The sequence below is a fragment of the Tachyglossus aculeatus genome, chromosome X1 (genome assembly GCF_015852505.1).
Source record: "Tachyglossus aculeatus isolate mTacAcu1 chromosome X1, mTacAcu1.pri, whole genome shotgun sequence".
Taxonomy (NCBI): domain Eukaryota; kingdom Metazoa; phylum Chordata; class Mammalia; order Monotremata; family Tachyglossidae; genus Tachyglossus; species Tachyglossus aculeatus.
This window is the reverse complement of record NC_052101.1, coordinates 53,444,533-53,464,353: the sequence shown is the minus strand read 5'-3', so window position 1 is coordinate 53,464,353 and position 19,821 is coordinate 53,444,533. Positions and strand designations below refer to the sequence as shown.

The following is a 19,821-nucleotide window of genomic DNA, read 5'->3' as shown; positions in this document are numbered from 1 at the left end:
CGATATGATGTCATATCATATCATTGATATGATAAATACCATATCAATGATATTCATTGGACTCTCACTGTGTGCAGAGCAGGAAGGGGGTGGTCCACAGTTTCAAGAGCAGCTGAGAGATCAAGGAGGATTAGGATGGAGTAGAGGCTGTTGGATTTGGCAAGAAGGAAATTGGTGACCTTTGAGAGGGCTTAACTGGGGAAGTTCACTTAGCTAAGATGAGACCTTAATAGTGCTTAATGATAAAGCTAGAAACCTTCCCTTACAAATCCCGCATTTTCCCATCCTATTGTCCCTTCTGTGCCACCTATGGACTTGGATATATACCCCTTAAGCACTTTGATACTCTCACCCATCCCCAGAGCACTTATGTACATATCATTATGTACTCTGTCACTAGATTGTAAGATCCTCAAGGGCAGGGACTGTGTCTACCAAGTCTATTAACTTGAACTCTCCCAAATGCTTAGTACAGTACTCTGCACTCTATAAGCACTTAATAAATATCATTGATTGATTGATTGATTAATCTGCATGGGCAGTTTATGTTCCTGAATTCAAAGGGTTATAGCACTATCTTTTGTTCCTCCTGGGCCCCCTTAAATTGCCAAAAACAGTTATTCTAGACCCAGATTTAAGCTCCCTCCTAGTACACCAAAGGGGGCATTGGTGAAGTCAGGGAGGAGCAGTGCTGGAGGTAGATACTGTAAAATATATGCTGGAGGCCAGCGGCCAGGGGTGGTTCTTAGGAGACAACCTTGCAGCCAGACTATATGGGAGGAGGAGGGGACCATAGTGGGGGATGCCAGAGAGTGTGGGTAAGGCAAGGGTAGAGGAAGAACTGTGCAGAGAGAGAGTGAGAGAGCTACCTCAGTGGGACGGGTCAGCAAGAGCCATGGTAATCATAACCTCAGCCCTAAAGTGTCAAAGCCTGCCCCCCAGGGACATTCCTCACAGCTCAGGGCACCAGGGGAGCCAGAGCCCATCCCTTCGCTGAGCTCAGGCAGCTTCTGGGGGTGGATGGCAGGAGCACTGTGGGTTGAGGAGGGAGGTTGTCCTGAGCTCTGGAGGCCCAGGGCACAGACTGCAATGCAGCAGCTCTAGCCAATAGGGAAGTTGGTACATGGAGGTGGTGGATGAAATAAAATGGTCAGGGATAGTTTCTCTGGGAGAAGAAGAGGCTGAACTTCCTGGGTGTTGGTTTGAAGGAGTAAGAAGAGAAGGAAAGAATGGCAGTAAGGGAGCAGGGAAGGTTGGCTTCTGGGGCTGGGATAGGATTTTCCTGTGGAATGTTTGTTGTCCGGATAAAGATGAGATATCTGATTGAAGCAATGGCCACACATTCAATGTGATTGTACCCAAGCCTCAGCTCCCTGTGAGTCACAGTCTGGACTTGGTAACTGAGAACTGGGGATTGCATTTAGGGCCTCAGAAATGTTGAGTGGGGTAGTGGGAGAGGGCCAACACAGAGACCTTGGGCTAGTGATCACTGAGAACCTGGGGGTATAAGGGATGGTTAGGACCATTTCTGCTGATGATTCCTGTGATTTAACACTTACTGAATGGCATCACAGAGGTCACATTGGTTGCCGTATGTCCTGCCATCTGAGCCACAGTGAGGTCTCTTTTCCATGGTGCAAATCTCCACTGGTCTGTTGCAATCGATCTGCCAAAATTAACCACTTTCTTTCTTCACATTCCTTATCCTTTCAGGGAGATCTGGCTCCCGTTAAGAGCCAGATGGTCAGCTCATCTCCATCTCTGCTACTAGACAGGCTTAAAATCTAGATCTGCTGAGAAGCAGGGAACACAACATGGGAATGCCCCTCTTTTTCATTCATTCAATTCATTCAGTTGTATTTATTGAGTGCTTACTGTGTGCAGAGCACTGTACTAAGTGCTTGGGAAGTACAAGTTGGCAACATATAGAGACGGTCCCTACCTAACAAGGGGCTTACAGTCTAGAAGGGGGAGACAGACAACAAAACAAAACATGTGGTCAGTTGTCAAGTCATCAGAATAAGTAGAAGTAAAGCTGGATGTGCATCATTGACAAAATTAATAGAATAGTAAATATGTACAAGTAAAATAAATAGAGTAATAAATCTGTACAAACATATATACAGGTGCTGTTGGAAGGGGGAGGGTCACTACCAAGGTGAACTCTGGGAGCCAGACCTAGGCCCCTTCTCCCCCTACCACCCTCCTACGCCTTGCTGCTGTTGGAGCATGGGACCTGCTCCCTAAGGTCCCTCTTCCACCCACTCCACCTGCACTAAGAACCCTGCTCCCCTCCCTCTGGTGTCCTTTCAGCACATTTAGGGTGAAAGCAAGACAGGGCAGAGGGGGCAGAGAGAACCAAAGCAGAGAGGGCAGCCAGAGCAAGACCATTCATTCATTCTTTCATTCATTCGTATTTATTGAGCGCTTACTATGTGCAAAGCACTGTTCTAAGCGCTGGGGGCGGATACAAGGGGATCAGGTTGTCCCACGTGGGGCTCACAGTCTTAATCCCCATTTTACAGATGAGGCAACTGAGGCCCAGAGAAGTGAAGTGACTTGCCCAAAGTCACACGGCTGACAATTGGCAGAGCCGGGATTCGAACCCATGACCTCTGAATCCAAAGCCCGGGCTCTTCCCACTGAGCCACGCCGCTTCTCTAGACCAGGAGGGGAGGGGGGAGAGAGAGAGAGAGGGCCCAGAGACAGCCCAAAGAGTCAGAGAAAATGAGGTTAGAATGAGCGAGATGGTAGGACTGGGGAAGGCCAAAGGCAAGATGTGAGCCAGCCAGGCATAGGGAGAGAAATAGGAGGAATGGGAGGAGACAGAAATGGGGAGAGGCTGCCAGGCTCCTGTGTGATCAGGAAGAAAAAGGGACACAGAGTGGGATTGAAGTTGGAGGAGGTTGAAGTTGAAGTCTGAGGTTCTTCAGATTTGGGGGACCTTCTTACCTGATATGTGACATCATTGTATCACTCTGCTCTCACTGACATTCTCCTTCCTCTCCACCCCAAGTCACAGTCGGAGCCTCACCCCCGTCCACTCGCTCACTTGATAATAATAACTGGAATTTATTAAGTGCTTACTACCTGCCAAACACTTTACTAAGCACTGAGGTAGGTATCCGATAATAGTATCAGACATAGCCCCTGTCCCCCATGGGGATCACAGTCTAAATGAGAAGAGGAACAGGTATTTCATCTCCATTTTACAGATGAGGAAACTTTTGCTTAATACAGTGCTCTGTACACAGTAAGTGCTCAATAAATTCGATCAATTGATTTTCCTCCACTGAGCTCCTGACCCCACCAGTGAAAAGTTCCTTGGTGTCAGGGAGTAGGCTGGGCATTCCTCGACTCCCCCTTCATTTTCCAGATGTAAATAAGGGTTTTTGTCAATCAACCAATGAATGGCATTTATTGAGCACTTACTGTGCAACAGAGTTGGTAGGCACATTCCCTGGCCACAACAAGCTCACAGTCTAGAGGGAAGACTCCATTGCTGTCTGGCTGGTGGGTCAGAGAAGGGAGCAAGAGCTGTGTTGAGTGGAAGGTGAAGACTTGGGGGTCAGCAGTCCCTGGTGGACTTGACCTTCACCCACAGGGGTCACTGTAGGGAGTCTAGGAACTACCTCTGCCACATGCTCACCTTCAATCTCGACTATTGGCACCTGCCAATCCTTCCCCACCCATCCAAGATCTCTTCACTTCAACAGATTTCACTGGGACTAGAGGCAGAGTGGAATCTCACAGCAGTGGTCTAGAGGAAAGAGCACAGTCCTGGGAGTCAGAGGATCTGTGTTCTAACCCCAACCTGTCATTTGTCTGCTATGTGACTTGGGACAAGTCATTTAACTTTTCTGGGCCTCAATTTCCTCATCTATAAAATGAGGACACAATACCTGTTCTCCCTCCCTGTGAGCCCCGTGTGGGACAGGGACTGGGTCTGACTCAGTTATCTTGAATCTAGCATAGTGTTTGACACATGGTTCATTACTACTGTTATCATCATCATCATCATCATCATCATCTTCATTAGCCATGCTTCAACTGGAGAACATTCCAGAGCTGGGCCAATTAAAGGACTATGTCTCCTTTAAGAGTTGGCCATACCAGTCCCTGGGGCTCAGGCAGACACTTGATGGTCACTGAGGGCTGTCTCATCTCTGTAGTGGTGTTTGGGTGGGAAGATGTGATGGGGGTGGTGCTAGTAATAATAATAGCAGCAGAGCCAGGACCATGCCAGGGCAGTGTCTGGGGGCCAGAGCTGAACTCTAAGTGAGGAACATCATACAGTCTCCATCCTCTCCTTCCCCCCAACTCCTTTATCAGCAGCCCTACCACTTCACAGAGCCATGTCTTCTATGGACGTGTAGCATGGGAGGGGGTATCAACTCCAGAACCATTTTATCCTTTCTGATGCTGTATTTGCACAATGGCCATTTTGGATGCCATCTTCATCATGTTCCAAGCAGCAACCGTGTTGGTAGTCCAAAGGTGTGCAATTTCCCTTTAATGCAGCAGTGGCTCAAATCGCATGGTTATGGGCAGTGGCTGGGCCGCCTCTTGTCCTGGGGCTGTAGTCCCTAAACCCCCTGCATTAATGTGGTCCAAGCAGTAGGTGAGTTAATGACTCACTACCTCTTGGCATCAAGCAGAAATTCCTGACCATTAGCTTGAAGGCTCTTAATCAGGTCTCTCCCTGCTACTTATCCACTCTTTCTCCCAGTAAACCCCAACTCACACTCTTCTTTCCTTTCAAGAAAACTTACTTACTGTGCCTTGCTCTTCTCAACTCATTCACCACTGACCTTTTGCTTACATCCTTCCTTTTGTCTGAAACCTCTCTTTTCATATCTACCAGGCCACAATAGTCTGTATCTTCAAAGTCCTTCTGAAATCACATCTCTTCCAGGAGGTCTTCCCTGATTAATTTCTTTTCTCCCCCAGTTTTATCCTATCCAACTACCATTTCAACACTTCTGTGCCACCTAAACTCTTATGCATTCATTACTTTCTGGAGCATTTCTGTAGATGTTTTAATATTCATTCACCTACATATCTACTTTCCTTCTTTCTCCTGTATGTGAATTATTGTAAACTCCTGATTGTAAACCTCTGAAGGGCAGTGATTGGGTCTTCTAATTGCACCCTAATCTCTCAAACAGTACAGTGGCTCTGTACATGATAGGCACAGTAGGCCCTCAATAAATCCTATTGATTGACTTGTTTGAGGGCAATGATTTAAAGCCCAAAAATCCACTTTCATCGAAGCAGGAAATGCATCAATAATATCCTGAAGCCCCTCCAGAAGCCTGAGACCAATCATACAGATCAAACTAAGGAAGATATTCTACCATTGGAGGGATGCCAAAGCTGAAGAAATCCAAGGATATACAGACTGTCACTAAACCAAGGACTTTTACTCATTACTAAATGCCACATTCACTAAATGCCTAAACATGCCTTCCACCACCATGGAGGAGGAGGAAGAGGACCTTCAAAGCCCAGATTTAGCATAAACCATGGCAGATCTACTTAGTGACATCTGTGGACTGAGAGAATAAACTGCCTTTGTTCTGGAAAGGATGTGAAAAATATCATTTTGAAAATATTGTATTTACAGCTGTTCATGAAAGAGATGAATTAAAAATTGAGGCAAGATGGCTGGCTTATCTTGGAAGAGGCTATATAAATATTTACATTGCTAGTGCATCTTTTAACTACATTCATTGTGGGTTTTATCACTGTTTCAATCTATTCAGAATTTCCTGGTCAATTCTGGGGATCTTACTGGAGTTTTACATTATTTTCTGTGGAAAACCATACTCTATTTTCATGGAATGAAATTTGGAATTCCTCCAGGGGCATGGCAGGAAAATGAACTGAAAATGGGCACACAGAAACCAGGAAGCAGAATAATTGTTATTCAGACACAGGGAAGCTTAGTGCCAAATGGTGTGACAGAGCAGTGACCATTGAAAGTCTGCCGCAGCACACCCTCCTGGTGGGCCCCAACTGGTAGAGGGGTTTCTCTCCTCGAATAAAAACTTTGCAAAGGATTGGATGCCCAGAGGAAGGCTCAGAAACAAGAGACAGGCCCTGTATGGGATGCAACAAGGATTTTTTGTTACTTACAAACATTATGGAGAAAATATCAGTCCTGCATCCATCTTTCAAGCTACACTTACACCCATGGGTGGGTTCTCACTATCCATATCTACTTTTATCCACTATTCAAAAATGAGAGCTGGCTATGTACCACAGTGGATGGGACTGTAAACTTCTTGTGAGCAGGGAATGTGTCTACCAACTGTTGTACTCTATCAGTATTTAGACCAGTGCTCTCTTCCTCCCTCCCTTCAAAGCCCTACTGAGAGCTCACCTCCTCCAGGAGGCCTTACCAGACTGAGCCCCCTCCATCCTCTCCCCCTCCTCCCCCTCCCCATCCGCCCACCTTACCTCCTTCCCCTCCCCACAGCACCTGTATATATGTATATATTTGTACATATTTATTATCCAATTTATTTGTTTATTTTATTTGTACATATTTATTCTATTTATTTTATTTTGCTAATATGTTTTGTTTTGTTCTCTGTCTCCCCCTTCTAGACTGTGAGCCCACTGTTGGGTAGGGACCGTCTCTATATGTTGCCAACTTGTACTTCCCAAGCGCTTAGTACAGTGCTCTGCACACAGTAAGCACTCAATAAATACGATTGAATGAATGAATGAATGAATGCTCTGCACACAATAAGTTCTCAATACCACTGATTGAATGATTGATGAGGACAGAAAGTCCCAATGTTCAGAACAGGAAAAATTAGCATCTTAGAGACCATGTCACCACCTGGAGGAGGAAGTAAGAGCACTGTTCTTGCTGTTCCTGGAAGGGACTGGAAATTATGGGCCAGCAAGGCAACTCCCAGTCATGCCTCCAGAGCTCCTTTGGGCGAGAGTTGGGACTCTGTGGACTCTCCCTCTGCCTCTATCCATTCTTTCCACTCTCTGGGCACCAACTCACCAGCTTTGCTCCTCCCATGCCCACCTCCTAGCTGTTACTCACCTCCTACTCTTCTGTCACAGATCCTTTGCTAACACCTATCCCCCTGCCTGGAACTCCCTCCCTCCCCAAATTCATGGACCACAATTTTCCACACCCACAGAGGCTGCCTGATCCAGGAAGACTTCCCTAATTCATCTTCATTCCTTCCATCCATTTGCTATTCTTAGCAATTATTTAGATATTTAAAAACTTGGCTATGATTTCTATTATTTGGTGTTCTACTTTTACTCTTTTATTCATTCATTCATTCAATCATATTTATTGAACACTTACTCTGTTCAGAGCACTGTACAGCTTGGAAAGTACAATACAGCAATAAAGAAAGACAAATCCTGCCCTGGTCAGTATCCCTGGGTCACCTTGGGACAACTGGTCCTAATATTTATATCCCAACTCAACTACTGCATAAGCCTTCTTACAGACATCCCTGCCTCCACCTCCCTGCCTTCACTTTATTGACAGCATCATCTTTCTAAAACATAGTTTTGCAAAGTCCTCCAATGGTTGCCTATTCCTCTCTGCATCAAACAGAAACTTCTAACAGTTCTAACAATTGGCACATAGTAATCAATCAATCAATTACTGGTAATTTATTGAGCATTTATTGTGTGCTAAGCATTTGGGAAAGTACAATACATAGAGTTGGTTGCTGTGATCCCCACCCACATGGAGCTTACATTCTAGAGGAGGAGGCAGACAACCAACTCCATGTATTACACTTTCTCAAGTGTTTAGCACACAGTAGGCACTCAGTAACTGCCAATGATTGATTGATTAATATGTTTAAGTGCTTACTATGTGCCAACTGTTAGGAGTTTCTGTTGATGCAGAAAGGAATAGGCAACCATTGGAGAACTTTGTAAAATTATGTTAGGGAGGATGTGAATAAGAGGCTGATAGCAAGAGAGATGAGCACACAGCACAGTGAGTTTGGTTGACATGGGAGAGTGAGGCTTGTGAGCTGGGGTATAGTGGGAAAGAAGCAAGAATGGATATAGGTGAGGGAAGAAATCTGATTGAGTGTCTAAATTTGTAATTATATTTTGCCTTTCTAGTGTACTTTAATGTCTGCCTCCCCATGTAGCCAAACTCACTGAGCTGTGTTCTCATCTCTCTTGCCATTGACCTCTTGTTCACATTCTCCCTCCTGCCTGGAACTCCCTCAACTTTCCCATCTGACAGATCACTACTTTGCTTACCTTCCAAGTCCTTCTAAAATCATATCTCTTCTAGGTGCTTCTTGATTAATCTCTCATCTCTCCCTCCTATTCTCCACCCACTATGACTTCAGCACTTCTGTGTCACCCAACCCTGACTCCCTTGGAGCCCTTAAGTGGATAATTGTATACTTTATTGCTTGCCCCTACCTGCATTTTATTTTTGTGTTTGTCACCCTGGTTAGGTTGTAAGCTTCTTGAAGGCAAGAATCATGTCTACAAATTCTAATGTACTATCCCAGCACTTACTACAGGGCTCTGCACAGATAAGCACTAAATAAATACAATTGATTGACTGACTGATGGATGGAATCAGCTTTGGAAATATCGGCCAATGTCCCTAGGTTATCATTGATATCAGCTGGGTCCCAGGTTCCCACACATGGCCCAGGGTCTTCCATTTTCCCCAGGCCAAGATTCTGTTTGTTGTTCTAAAGACTTAGGACACAGGGGGAGATCATCTTATTGACAGACATCAATGGGAAGAACAATGCAGCTACTGAGAATCTTTATTGAGAAGAGAGGAATGCTATGACAAACAACCAGGAACACAGACCAGGAAGAAGTGAGGCTTCTACAAAGGGCTGAGGAGTGGAAAGTGAAAACAGAAAGGGTATTTCAGATCACAGCCATCATGTATTTCAGCATTTTCCAAATTTGACATAGTGAAGAGTTCCATTACTTCTCCTGTAAAGAGAGACATCCACAACACAAATTGAGCACATGGAGACCATAAATGCCATCCTACAGAACTAGTTCCCCCCAGTCACACTGAGAGGGGGTTGAACCCGAGAATTCAGCCAGTGGAGATGATTCCATGGCATCATTCCAAGGCACCAATGAGGTGATGGGTGGAGTATAAGGGTTGTGGAAACGGTTTCTCTTGAAAAGGGAATCTGGGGCATCTGAGGAGCCAAAGGAAAGGGAAAGGTGGCAGTGAGGGAGTGGAGCTGAAAGGGCTGGAGCAGTGAAGGTTGGCATCTAGGGGCCAGGTTTGCCTGGGAAGAGGACTGGAGCTTGGCTACCTGATTGGATTGAAGACCATGTACTCTGAAGACTGTGTCTGGGTCAGAGCTCCCAGTGGGTCCCAATCTGGACCTGGTAGCTGAAACCTGAGGCAAGAGCTTTGCTCCCAGCATGCCCTCTGCATTTTGGGCTGCCTGCATGGACTTAAGCCACAGCTGATCGCATCCTGGACCTCTCCATCAGCATCCTCCCAGTGCCTGCTGCCCTTCATCAGGGCTCTCAGGGCTCTTGGCCTTTCTCCTCTATCAGACCACCCCACCACCTCCTTGGAATCCCACCCCAGCTCTTCTCCATGTCATGGAGGAGCCTCCATCTTTAACCCAATGTACACCACCCCAGCAGATGGAGAAAAGCAGCTGCAGCCTAGTGCCAGCTCCACAGAACCCCGGGAAGACTGTGGTGGCAGCTGCTGGCTGTGGTTGTGACTGTGGACACACAGTCACACAGGCTGTGAGGAGCCTGAAATTCTGCTCCTCTAACTACAACACCCTACTGAGCTTTGTTTTTGTCTTCCCTGTTGCCTTAATGTTTTGTTTCACCTCCCCCTATGTGCCTGTTGCCAGTCTCCATTCCCCCTTTTTATTTTTAGACTGTGGGCACCGGGAGGGACAGGGAGCCTGTCTAATTCTTAACGGTGTATTCTTTCCCATTGCTTAGTACAGCGCTCTGCACACAGTAAGCACTTAATGAACACTATTACTACTCTTTCTTACTACCTCAGAAATGTAGGGTGAGACAGGAAGAAGGTGGGCAGTGATTTCTTTCCCTATTCTACATTCTTCGGCCTGATCTGTATGGGAACAAAGAAATCTTGGGGTAGGGGGTCACTGTAGCCCTGAGTGCATGATGGTAAGTAAGGTAATTTCTAGCAGTAAATCATGAAATTGTATACTTAGAGAATGGCATTGCAGATGGCACATTTGTTGTCATAAGTCTTTCCATTAGAGCCTCAGAGAGGAACGTTTTCCAGTGTGCAATGGGGCTTGGTTTCTTGATAATCACTCTGTAAAAGTGTCCAATATCTCTCTTCACATCCTTCATTTTTGTTGGATCTGACCTCAATTAAGAGCCCAATTGGTCCATAGAATAACTCTGCCGTTTGGGGGTGGGAGGAGCAGAAATGAAACAGGACAGAGGGGATAAAGGGCGCCAGACCAGAGAAGGCAGCTAGGGGAAGAACTAGGAAGGCAGAGAGACAGCCCAGAGAGTCAGAGCAAATGAGGTCAGAGTGAGTGAGAGGGTGTGAATGGAAAAGGCCAAAGATAGAAAGAGAGCTATCCAGGCCTAGGGAGAGAAACAGGCAGATTGGGAGGGGATGGAAGTGGAGAAAGGCTGTCAAACTCTGACTCAGTTGGAAGGAAAGAGGGATGCAGAGTGGGACAGAGAATGGAGGACGCTCACAGGAAATGGAGGGACAGAGAAAGGGAGAGAAGATAGGAGGCTCAGTAAAGAAACCCAGTAGGAGAGCACACACCTAGGCTAGGGAAAGGTCAGGGTAGGCAGGGCTCACAGAAAGAGACCAGATGGTCCAAATCTCCACATCCAGGAATCAGGACTAAAGGTTGAAAAGTATTGAGGAATCACATACGCTCACACATATACACATATTATTAGATTTGTCTTTGGACTTGATAGTTCTGGGAACTTTGTAGGGGGTGAAAAGATTCGTATACTCACACATGGTCCATCATGAAGTTTTGTAACATTGAGTCCAAATTCCCTGCAGTCAGGAGGAAGAGTCAGTTGGTGTCAGGTTGACACATGGAATGAATAGAAACAGGATTCAGGACAATTGCGTCGGGCCCAGGAGGGAGATTACAGAAGTAATCACCATGGTCAATCAGGCAGAGCCAGGGAGGATGCTAATCTCTCAAAGCCAGAGTTGGGTGTTAATCACTCAGAACAAGAGGGAGTGTTAACCCCCAAAAGCCAGGAGGGACTGGATGAAGTCATAGCCATTCATCTCTCTTTTGCCTGGAAAACTGTTCTCAGGATCACACCCCAGCTTGTAAACCCTCCCCCAAACCTTGCTCTGCTTTGGCTAGGAATGATCTGAAGTGGGTAATTAGGATTCACTGTCATCAACATTGCAAAGACACTGGACAGTTTTGGAGACAAGAGCCAGGCTACCTGACCTGTGAACATCTTGGTGACATGTCTTGAAGCTGTCCATGGTATTTGACTCTGCTGGGAGCTCTGGAGTTAAAGTCCCTTTATTTGGGTTAGCAGCCCAGCTGTTGCTCAACCAATGCCCCCATCCTCTATATTCTTTCCCCATCTTGCACACATTCTCCCTCTCCCATGGTTGGCTCAAACTAGTGCTGTGCCTCTGGAATGTCATGTGTTAAAGCTTTTCATCCACAGTTACAATGTTGATTCAAGTACTTATCCCAATTTTACTACTGCATCAGCCTCCTTGCTGACCTCTCTGCCTCTTGTGTCTCCCCACTCCAGTCCATACTTCACTCTTCTTCTCGGATTATTTTTCTTGAAACACATTTAGTCCATGTTTCCCTGCTCCTCAAGAACCTCCAGTGGTAGCTCAGCTACCTCTGCATCAAACAGAAACTCCTTGCTATTGACTTTAAAGCACTCAACCACCTTGCCCCCTCCTACCTTACCTCACTGCTTTTCTTCTACAACCCAGCCCGCTCATTTTCCTCCTCTAATGCCAACTTATTCATTGTATTTCTAGCTTGTCTATCTTACCACTGACCCCTCGCCCACATCCTGCCTCTGGCTTGGAACTCCCTCCTTCTTCATATCCAACAGGCCATCACTCTCGACTCCTACAAAGCCTCCTAAAATCACATCTCCTCCTAGAGGTTTACCCTTATGTCCCCTACTCCCTTTCACTTCTGTGCCACCCTTGCATTTGGATTTGTACTATTTGCCACACCCTCAGCTCCACAGCTCTTTTGTACATATCCATAATTAATTTTATTGCCTATTTCTCTGTCAAGATTGTAAACTTCTTGTGAGAAGGCAACTTGTCTGCCAACTCTGTTTTATTGTACTCTTCCAAACAATGCAGTACTCTGCACACAGTAAGCAGTTAATAAACACGATTGATTGATTGATCGAATGATTGATCAAATGATTGATTAATTCATCTGCCCCTTTCATTTGGGATACCCTTAGACTTCAGTCCACCTGAAGGCCTTTCTGACCTTTGGTTCAGTGAGTCAGGACAAAAAAATGTTCGGTACTTACGAGTTGTAGGAACAGAGCATACACTCACTGTCGTAGGTCTTATTATTGCTGCCACACACGGGACTCAAGTTTCTTGGACATGGTATTGATTGGCCTTCTTCACCACTAGGGTACCTGCTGCAGTCAACCTGTGTAGGAAGCAAGCAAACATTGTTATTTCTGTGGGGCTTTGAAGATCCTCCAGGTGCTCATCCCATACGGTTCCCTCTGTAGTTCTAAAGGGTATTCTGGTATTCTGATAGTCTGGTGGTTCACAGAAAAATGGGAGCAATAAGATTTAGTTTACTCACTGCCTTTTTCTGCCATAAGAATAGAAAATTGCAGTGTTCATAGCATGAGGGAACCTCTGTCTTTGCATGGAAGGGAGAATAGGAGCAGTTCTCCATGAACTTCCTGGCCCAGATGGGGCGGGCAATGGGGAGGACAAGCCAGGAGTTGTGACAGCAGTTGTGTGCTCCCAGCCATGCAGCCAGGAAGTTGCAGTCACCACACTGCGTGAGACATGTCCTGTGACATACCCTGAGAGCCCAGTTGGGAGGTTGGGGGTAGGGTCTCTGTGGGTGTGACCCCCCACTGTCTCAGGCAGATATGCTCTGCTCTACCCAAGGGGCCATGACAGGGACACCGATGTTCTAGTGTTCTCATGCTCCCTGGGGGTGTAGCAAGAAATCGCCTAGAGGACAGGGCTGTTCAGCCTCTCTTAACCCTGTCCAACCCATCCCAGCAGGGCTGGGGGCAGTGATGAGGCCAGGTGAGGGGAGCCGTAGCCTAGGACCTTGGCTCTTTGCCTTGAAAGACTCCATCCCTGCCAAGCCCCTTTGCAGTCCCAGGACCAGAACAACCAGACCTCTCTTTCCAACTCCAGCTCAGGAATGAACATAGATCTCCCTGGTCCCCAGGTTGGGGGTGGGGGTGGGGGTCAATTATAACACAATGCTGTTTCACTCCTGGGAGATATTTTATTTTTTTGGTGGAGGGGAGATTCCCCTCCACCAGAGAAAGCAGCTGAACACTGTAAGGGGTGACCCCTTTTCCAGACTGTGCAAGAAGACATTAGACCATAGTGGGAACCCACAAAATGCCCCCCACTGTCTGAAACATGAAAGCAGCCTCACTGGATGCCCCACTGCCTACCTGGAGAGACTCAGGCTCAGAAGAGGCCTGAGTCTGAGGAGACAAGAAAGCAACAGCACAACTAGGTGGCTAATCTACCCACATCCTGATGGGCCTCCCAGGGCCCAGGCTTCCTGTCACAGGAAATGTGGGGAACCAGAGCCATGTGTTAGAGATTAGAAACCTATGGGATGCTGGGCAGCACATGGCAACTGTAGTCCATGGTTTTCATTAACCTCTGCCAGTCCATTCCCATAGTGGGAAGTCATGTGGTTTCCATCTCCCAGTTTGGACAGAAGTCTCAAGGGTGTAATCTCAGGCTTGTACCAGGAACCTTATGAAGCAGTTCCAGGGAACTTTTCCAGGAATTCAGAAGGAAGTGACACACAAATACTTGGTGTCACAGGTGTGGTTTGTATGTCATTAACATGACTACATGACCAGTTCCTTCCTAAGCAAGCCAACTGCTACCTGAGTCATTCCAAACAATGCTTGTAGGGTGAGAGAGAAGGCTGCCCTCTCTGACACTGACCTCCAAGATATAGGTAATGTTCCTTTCAATAACCCTTCGGAGCCATTCATCCTTGAATCCACCTTAGAGTTTTTACAGTACCCCTAACTACTTCTCTCTCTCTCTCTCTCTCTCTCTCTCTCTCTCTCTCTCTCTCTCTCTCTCTCTCTCTCTCCCTCCCTCTCTCTCTCTCTCTCTCTCTCTCTCTCTCTCTCTCTCTCTCTCTCTCTTTCATTCTCTCATAACATTTCCCCCCGATGAGCCATTTTTGGACATACAGTACATAGATGTCCCACAAACCCACTACCTTGGCATTATCCTTGGCTTGTCTTTCTCTTTCAAACCATACACTGTCACTGACAGTCGGCAAAACCTGTCAATTCTATGTTTGTAACATATCCAGAATCTGCCCCTTCCTCTTCATTCAAATAGCCACTCCATTGGTCCAAGTAGGTCCTCTTCACTGTAAGCTTGTAGTGGGCTGGGAACATATCTACCAATTCGGAGGTATTGTACTCTCCCAAGCACTTAGTACAGTGCTCTGCACATAGTCAGTGCTCAATAAATTGATTGACTGATGCAATCACTTGTTATATTCCCCCCATTGGCTACTGCATCAGCTTCCTCAATGACTTCCCTGCATCCAACCTCTCCCTTTTCCAGCCCATATTTCACTCTGCTGCCTGGATAATCTTCCTAAAACATCATTCTGCACATCTCCATACTCCTCAGAGACCTCAAAAGTTTGCCCATCCAGATCCACATCAAACAGAAACTCCTCACTAATTGTCTTAAGGCACTCTACCTACTCTTTCCCCCCTACTTAATCCTCTCCCACTACAACAAAACCCAAACACTTCACTCCTCTACTACCAACTTCATTGATTCATTCATATTTATTGAGTGCTTACTGTGTGCAGAGCACTGCACTAAGCACTTGGGAGAGTACAGTGCAACAATAAAGAGCCACATTCCCTGCCCACAATGGGGAGACAGTCCAGAGTGGGGGAGACAGACATCAATGCAAATAAATAAAATTACAGATCTGTACATAAATGCTGTGGGGCTGGGAGTGGGGAAGAGCAAAGGGAACAAGTCAGGGTGATGCAGAAAGCAGTGGGAGATGAGGAAAAGTGGGGCTTAGTCTGAGAAGGCCCCTTGGAGGAGATGTGCCTTCAATAAGGTTTTGAAGGGGGAGAGAGTAATTATCTGTTGGATTAGACGAAGGAGGGTGTTCCATGCCAGAGGCAGGACGTGGGTGAGGGATTGGCAGTGAGACAGACAAGATCGCGGGACAGTGAGAAGGTTTGCACTAAAGGAGGGACGTATGCGGGCTGGGTCATAGAAGGAGAGAAGTGAGGTGAGGTATGAGGGGGCAAGGTGATTGAGTGCTTTAAAGGCAATGGTGAGGAGTTTTTGTTTGATGTGGAGGTGGATGGGCAACCACTGGAGTTTTTTGAGGAGCTGGATGACATGCCCTGAATGCTTTTGTAGAAAAATGATCCAGGAAGCAGAGTGAAGCATGGATTGGAGTCGGGAGATACAGGAGGCTGGGAGGTCAGCAAGGAGGCTGATGCGGTAATCTTGGTGGTATAGGATAAGGTGGTAGCAGTTTGGATGGAGAGGAAATGGAAGATTTTAGCTATGTTGTGAAGATGGGACTGCTAGTGGTGCTGTTGTGGTGGGAATGGAATATGTGAGCCATACTATATGGCCAATGATACTCTGTCCACTCTGTTCACACTTTCAGTGGGGCCTAGCAGAAAGAGTCTGGGCCTGGGAGTCAGAGGACCTGGGTTCTAATATTAGCTATACCACTTGCTTGCTTGTGACCTTGGGCAAGTAATTTAATTTCTCTGTGCCATAGTTTCCTCATCTATAAAATGGAGATTCAATTTCTGTCCTCACTCTCTCTTAGATTGTGATCCCCGTGTGGGACAGGGGTTGTGTGCAAACTGATTATCTTGTATCTATCCCAGTGCAGTGCTAATCACATAGTTTAGCACTTAACAAATACTATTATTTATATTTCCAGGATACAGTAGGTTTCAATGATGGTCCTTCAGCTTCACCATTTCAGGCTGAGAACTCCTGCCTCTCCATGAGTGGAAGCTGTCCCCATCAAACATCTCCAAGGGTTATGGAGGTCCTTCTCTGTTAATCAATCAGCCTATCAATCAATGGTATTGATTGATCACTTACTGTGTGCAGAGTTCTGTACTAAGCCCTATTAGAATTAGTAGATGCAAATCCTACTCACAACGAGGCTAAAACAGCTTGTTCCTTTCTAAACTGGTTTCCCCCACTCTGTTAGCACTCCTACCCAAATTATTCCTCCCAGACAAGGGGCTGGGAAACACAAGAGCAAGGAGAAAACATTTAACTCACCTCAGTCCCACAAGTGACAGCATCTAGAAAAGAAAAAACCAAACAGATTGCTAGGAGTTAGAGGTCTTCACCTGAATTAGTCAGCTTGAAGGTCAGGAATCCATTTTCAACTCCTCAAACACAGATAAATGACAATTTTATATATTTAGTGAATTTGTGAAAATTTTACTTGTTCAGAGGCTGCTGATTCAGACATGGTTTGTCACAAAGACAATGCAATTAACAAATATTTCCCCCTGAGAAGTTGATTCATGAATCACTAGTTGATTCATAAAGAAACTAATATGAAAAGGGAACTTTCTCCAACATAGCTTCTCCCCACCCACTGGCAGGCAAGGGGGCTTCTCTCAAGTCTCTGGGAAAGCAGAGCGCAGCCTGGAGGGGTATGGTGGGGAATGGGGCAGTGCTGGGGCTGGGTTTCCTGCTTAGGACCTCTGCAGGAACAGAGGACACCTGGAAAGGGGGCTGGCACCCTGGTATCTAGGCGGGTGCCCATGCTCCCTCCTCACCCACTGAGCCTCTCCCAGAACTTGAGCCACTCAGGAGGTGAGGAGCAATAATTTCCTGGCCCAGAGTTTGGCTCCATCAGTGACCCCCTCTAGTGCTGAATGGCCCCGGGGAGAGGGGACCTAAGGGATGAAGACTCTGGCTCAATCCTTAGCAGACAGATTTCTGCAATTGAACCTATAGGTTGTGACTATAGTCCTCTAAACTGAGAGGCTGTTGTGGGCAGGGAATGTGTCTACAAACTCTGTAATATTCTACACTCCCAAGTGCTTCATACAGTGCTCTGCACACAGTAAGCACTCAATAAATACTTTTGATTGATTAAAAAAGCAGAGCTCAGGGGATCAGAGGCTGTTTTTAACTCTAATTTAGGGTTGGGATAGCAATTTGGAGTTTTCCCAGACTGGATACCATTTCATTTGCAAATCGGGGTCTGAAGCCCGTGACTCCATTTCCACAGAGAAAGAGGGTTGAACAATTTTTTGGTGGGGTTGGTTAGTAGCTACAAAAAAATATGGATTTCCTATATCAATTTTAGAGATGAAATGAATCAGATTGACCATCTCCCTAGCCCTATTTTAGCAACCATCACCAACTTCTCACTTCACCACTGCCACCTCTGGAAAATCTAGCATACAGTTGGTCCAGAGCAACACAAAACCCTCACCAATGTAAAAGGCCACAGCCAGGGTGAGGAGAGTAAAGACACTGGTTCCCTTCATGGTGGAGGCAGCAGGTCAGAGTTGGTCAGCTGGGGTAGAAGCCAGTGCGAGTGCAGAGTGAGTTCCCTCAGATCCAGCTCTCCTATAAATACAGCTCAGCTGGGTCTCCTCCCCAGTTACAACATTCCCAGAATACAAAAACGTTTCATAGGGATTGTTTCATGTTGCAAGGAATACTTCCTCATTATTGTGATCCATGGGAGACTGGGCAAATATTTTATCTGTTTTCCTTAGTGGCCTTGTTCCAAGCACTGGACCAGGCCCTAGGGTAGAGACAAGACAAATAATGCAGAAATGACTCCAATCCCACAAGGGGTTTGCTGGAGAACAGACACACTAAAAAAAAAGAATATATTTGCAACCAGTAGGAGCCAATTAAAAATTCAAAAATCCAAGGTTAACAGCATTGACTGCATTTCTATTAACATGAATAGTGCTTCGGGGGGGCAGGCCTCACACCACCCCAAGTCCAGGCAACAGTCTTGGATTTCAGATGGCCACTGCCTCCCCAGCTCTTAATAGGTGCTGAAGGTAGGTATAGGGGTAAAGGGTGCCCAGAGACATTCTCTCCCACATCCAGATGGAAGCCATAACTCAACCAATCTGGGCTGCTAGTCACAGGGTTGGCACTGGAATATACCCTGACAACCCTAAACAGAGTCCTGGGTAAGGAGGTGTATGGATACTGGCTGCCTGAACAATGAAGCAGCAGCAGAGGTACAACATTGGGCATTAGATGGACTTGATCACAGAAGACCCAACTTCCATGAAACTGGTTACAATAGGAAATTTCAATGCTCAAGTTGATAGCTTTGCCCAAATGTGGAGAAAAGCCACTGGATAACATGAGATTGGTAAAACCAACAAAAATGGTTTAATTTTGCTCAGTGAATATGCCAATCATCAGCTCGTGACCATGGACACTATCTCCAACTCCCAGTTGAAACCTCCTGGAGGAGTTCCTGAGATCGAAGAAGTGGCATCTCACTGGCTGCATCCCACAGTGTCAGAAGATACTGAAGGAAAAATGGCTTCATTCATTCAATCATTCAATCATATTTATTGAGCACTTACTGTGTGCACAGCACTGTACTAAACACTTGGAAAGTACAATACGGCAACAAATAGAGATGATCCCTACTCAACAACCAGCTCACAGTCTAGAAGGGGGGAGACAAATAACAAAACAAAACTTAACAAGTAGACAGACATCAATACTGTCAATATGAATAAATAGAATTATAGATACATATATACACATCATTAATAAAATTAATCAAATAATAAATAAGTACATATATACACAAGTGCTGTGGGGTGGGGAGGGGGGTAGAGCAGAGGGAGGGAGTAGGGGCAATGGGGAGGGGAGGATGAGCAGAGGAAAAGGGGGCTCAGTCTGGGAAGGCCTCATGGAGGAGGTGAGCTTTCAGTAGGGCTTTGAAGTGGGGAAGTGTGCTAGTTTGGGGGATGTGAGGAGGGAGGGCATTCCAGGCCAGACGTAGGACATGGGCCAGGGGTCGACGGCGGGACAGGCGAGAATGAGGCACAGTGAGGAGGTTAGCAGCAGAGGAGTGGAGTGTGCGGGCTGGGCTGTAAAAGGTGAGAAGGGAGGTGAGGTAGGAGGGGGCGAGGTGATGGATAGCTTTTAATCCAATAGTGAGGAGTTTTTGTTTTACTGAATCTAAGCCTGGAACAGAGTGTGGGGTGGACCACTACCAATGCACTTCAGACTCATGCTGACTATACAGCAGCTTGCATTGAAACTCGGCCTCCAAACCACCAAGGGAGTTGAATGCTGAGCTAGTGAAGAATGAGTCATCTGTAAGAAGCTGAGTAGCAGGGTCACAGGCAGCCCTGTTAGAATCAGTAACCCAACTGCAGTCTCCAGTGTAAACAGCGAATGGGCATTTCTGTAAAATATAGTCTATCATGCAGATGTCAAGCCACTGGGAAATATTAGTGGAACCCACAGGTCCTAGTTCAATTGCAATAAAACAGACATTATATCAACCATGCAGTCCAGCACCTCATAATCCTGAGGAAAGAGAGACTCTCAGA

At 46.3% G+C, this 19,821-nt stretch overlaps 1 protein-coding gene across 1 annotated transcript; it reads right to left on the bottom strand.

Annotated features, from left to right (window-relative positions):
- Positions 1–8,810: 8,810 nt before the first annotated feature.
- On the bottom strand, positions 8,811–17,774 carry LOC119919850 (ovomucoid-like). The gene is made up of 5 exons (XM_038740605.1): positions 17,709–17,774; positions 16,535–16,557; positions 12,523–12,650; positions 10,987–11,029; positions 8,811–8,970 (listed from the first exon to the last, which is right to left on the bottom strand). Exons 1-5 carry the CDS (start codon positions 17,761–17,763, stop codon positions 8,962–8,964), a joined length of 258 nt encoding a protein of 85 aa, XP_038596533.1. The 5' UTR covers positions 17,764–17,774; the 3' UTR covers positions 8,811–8,961.
- Positions 17,775–19,821: the final 2,047 nt, after the last annotated feature.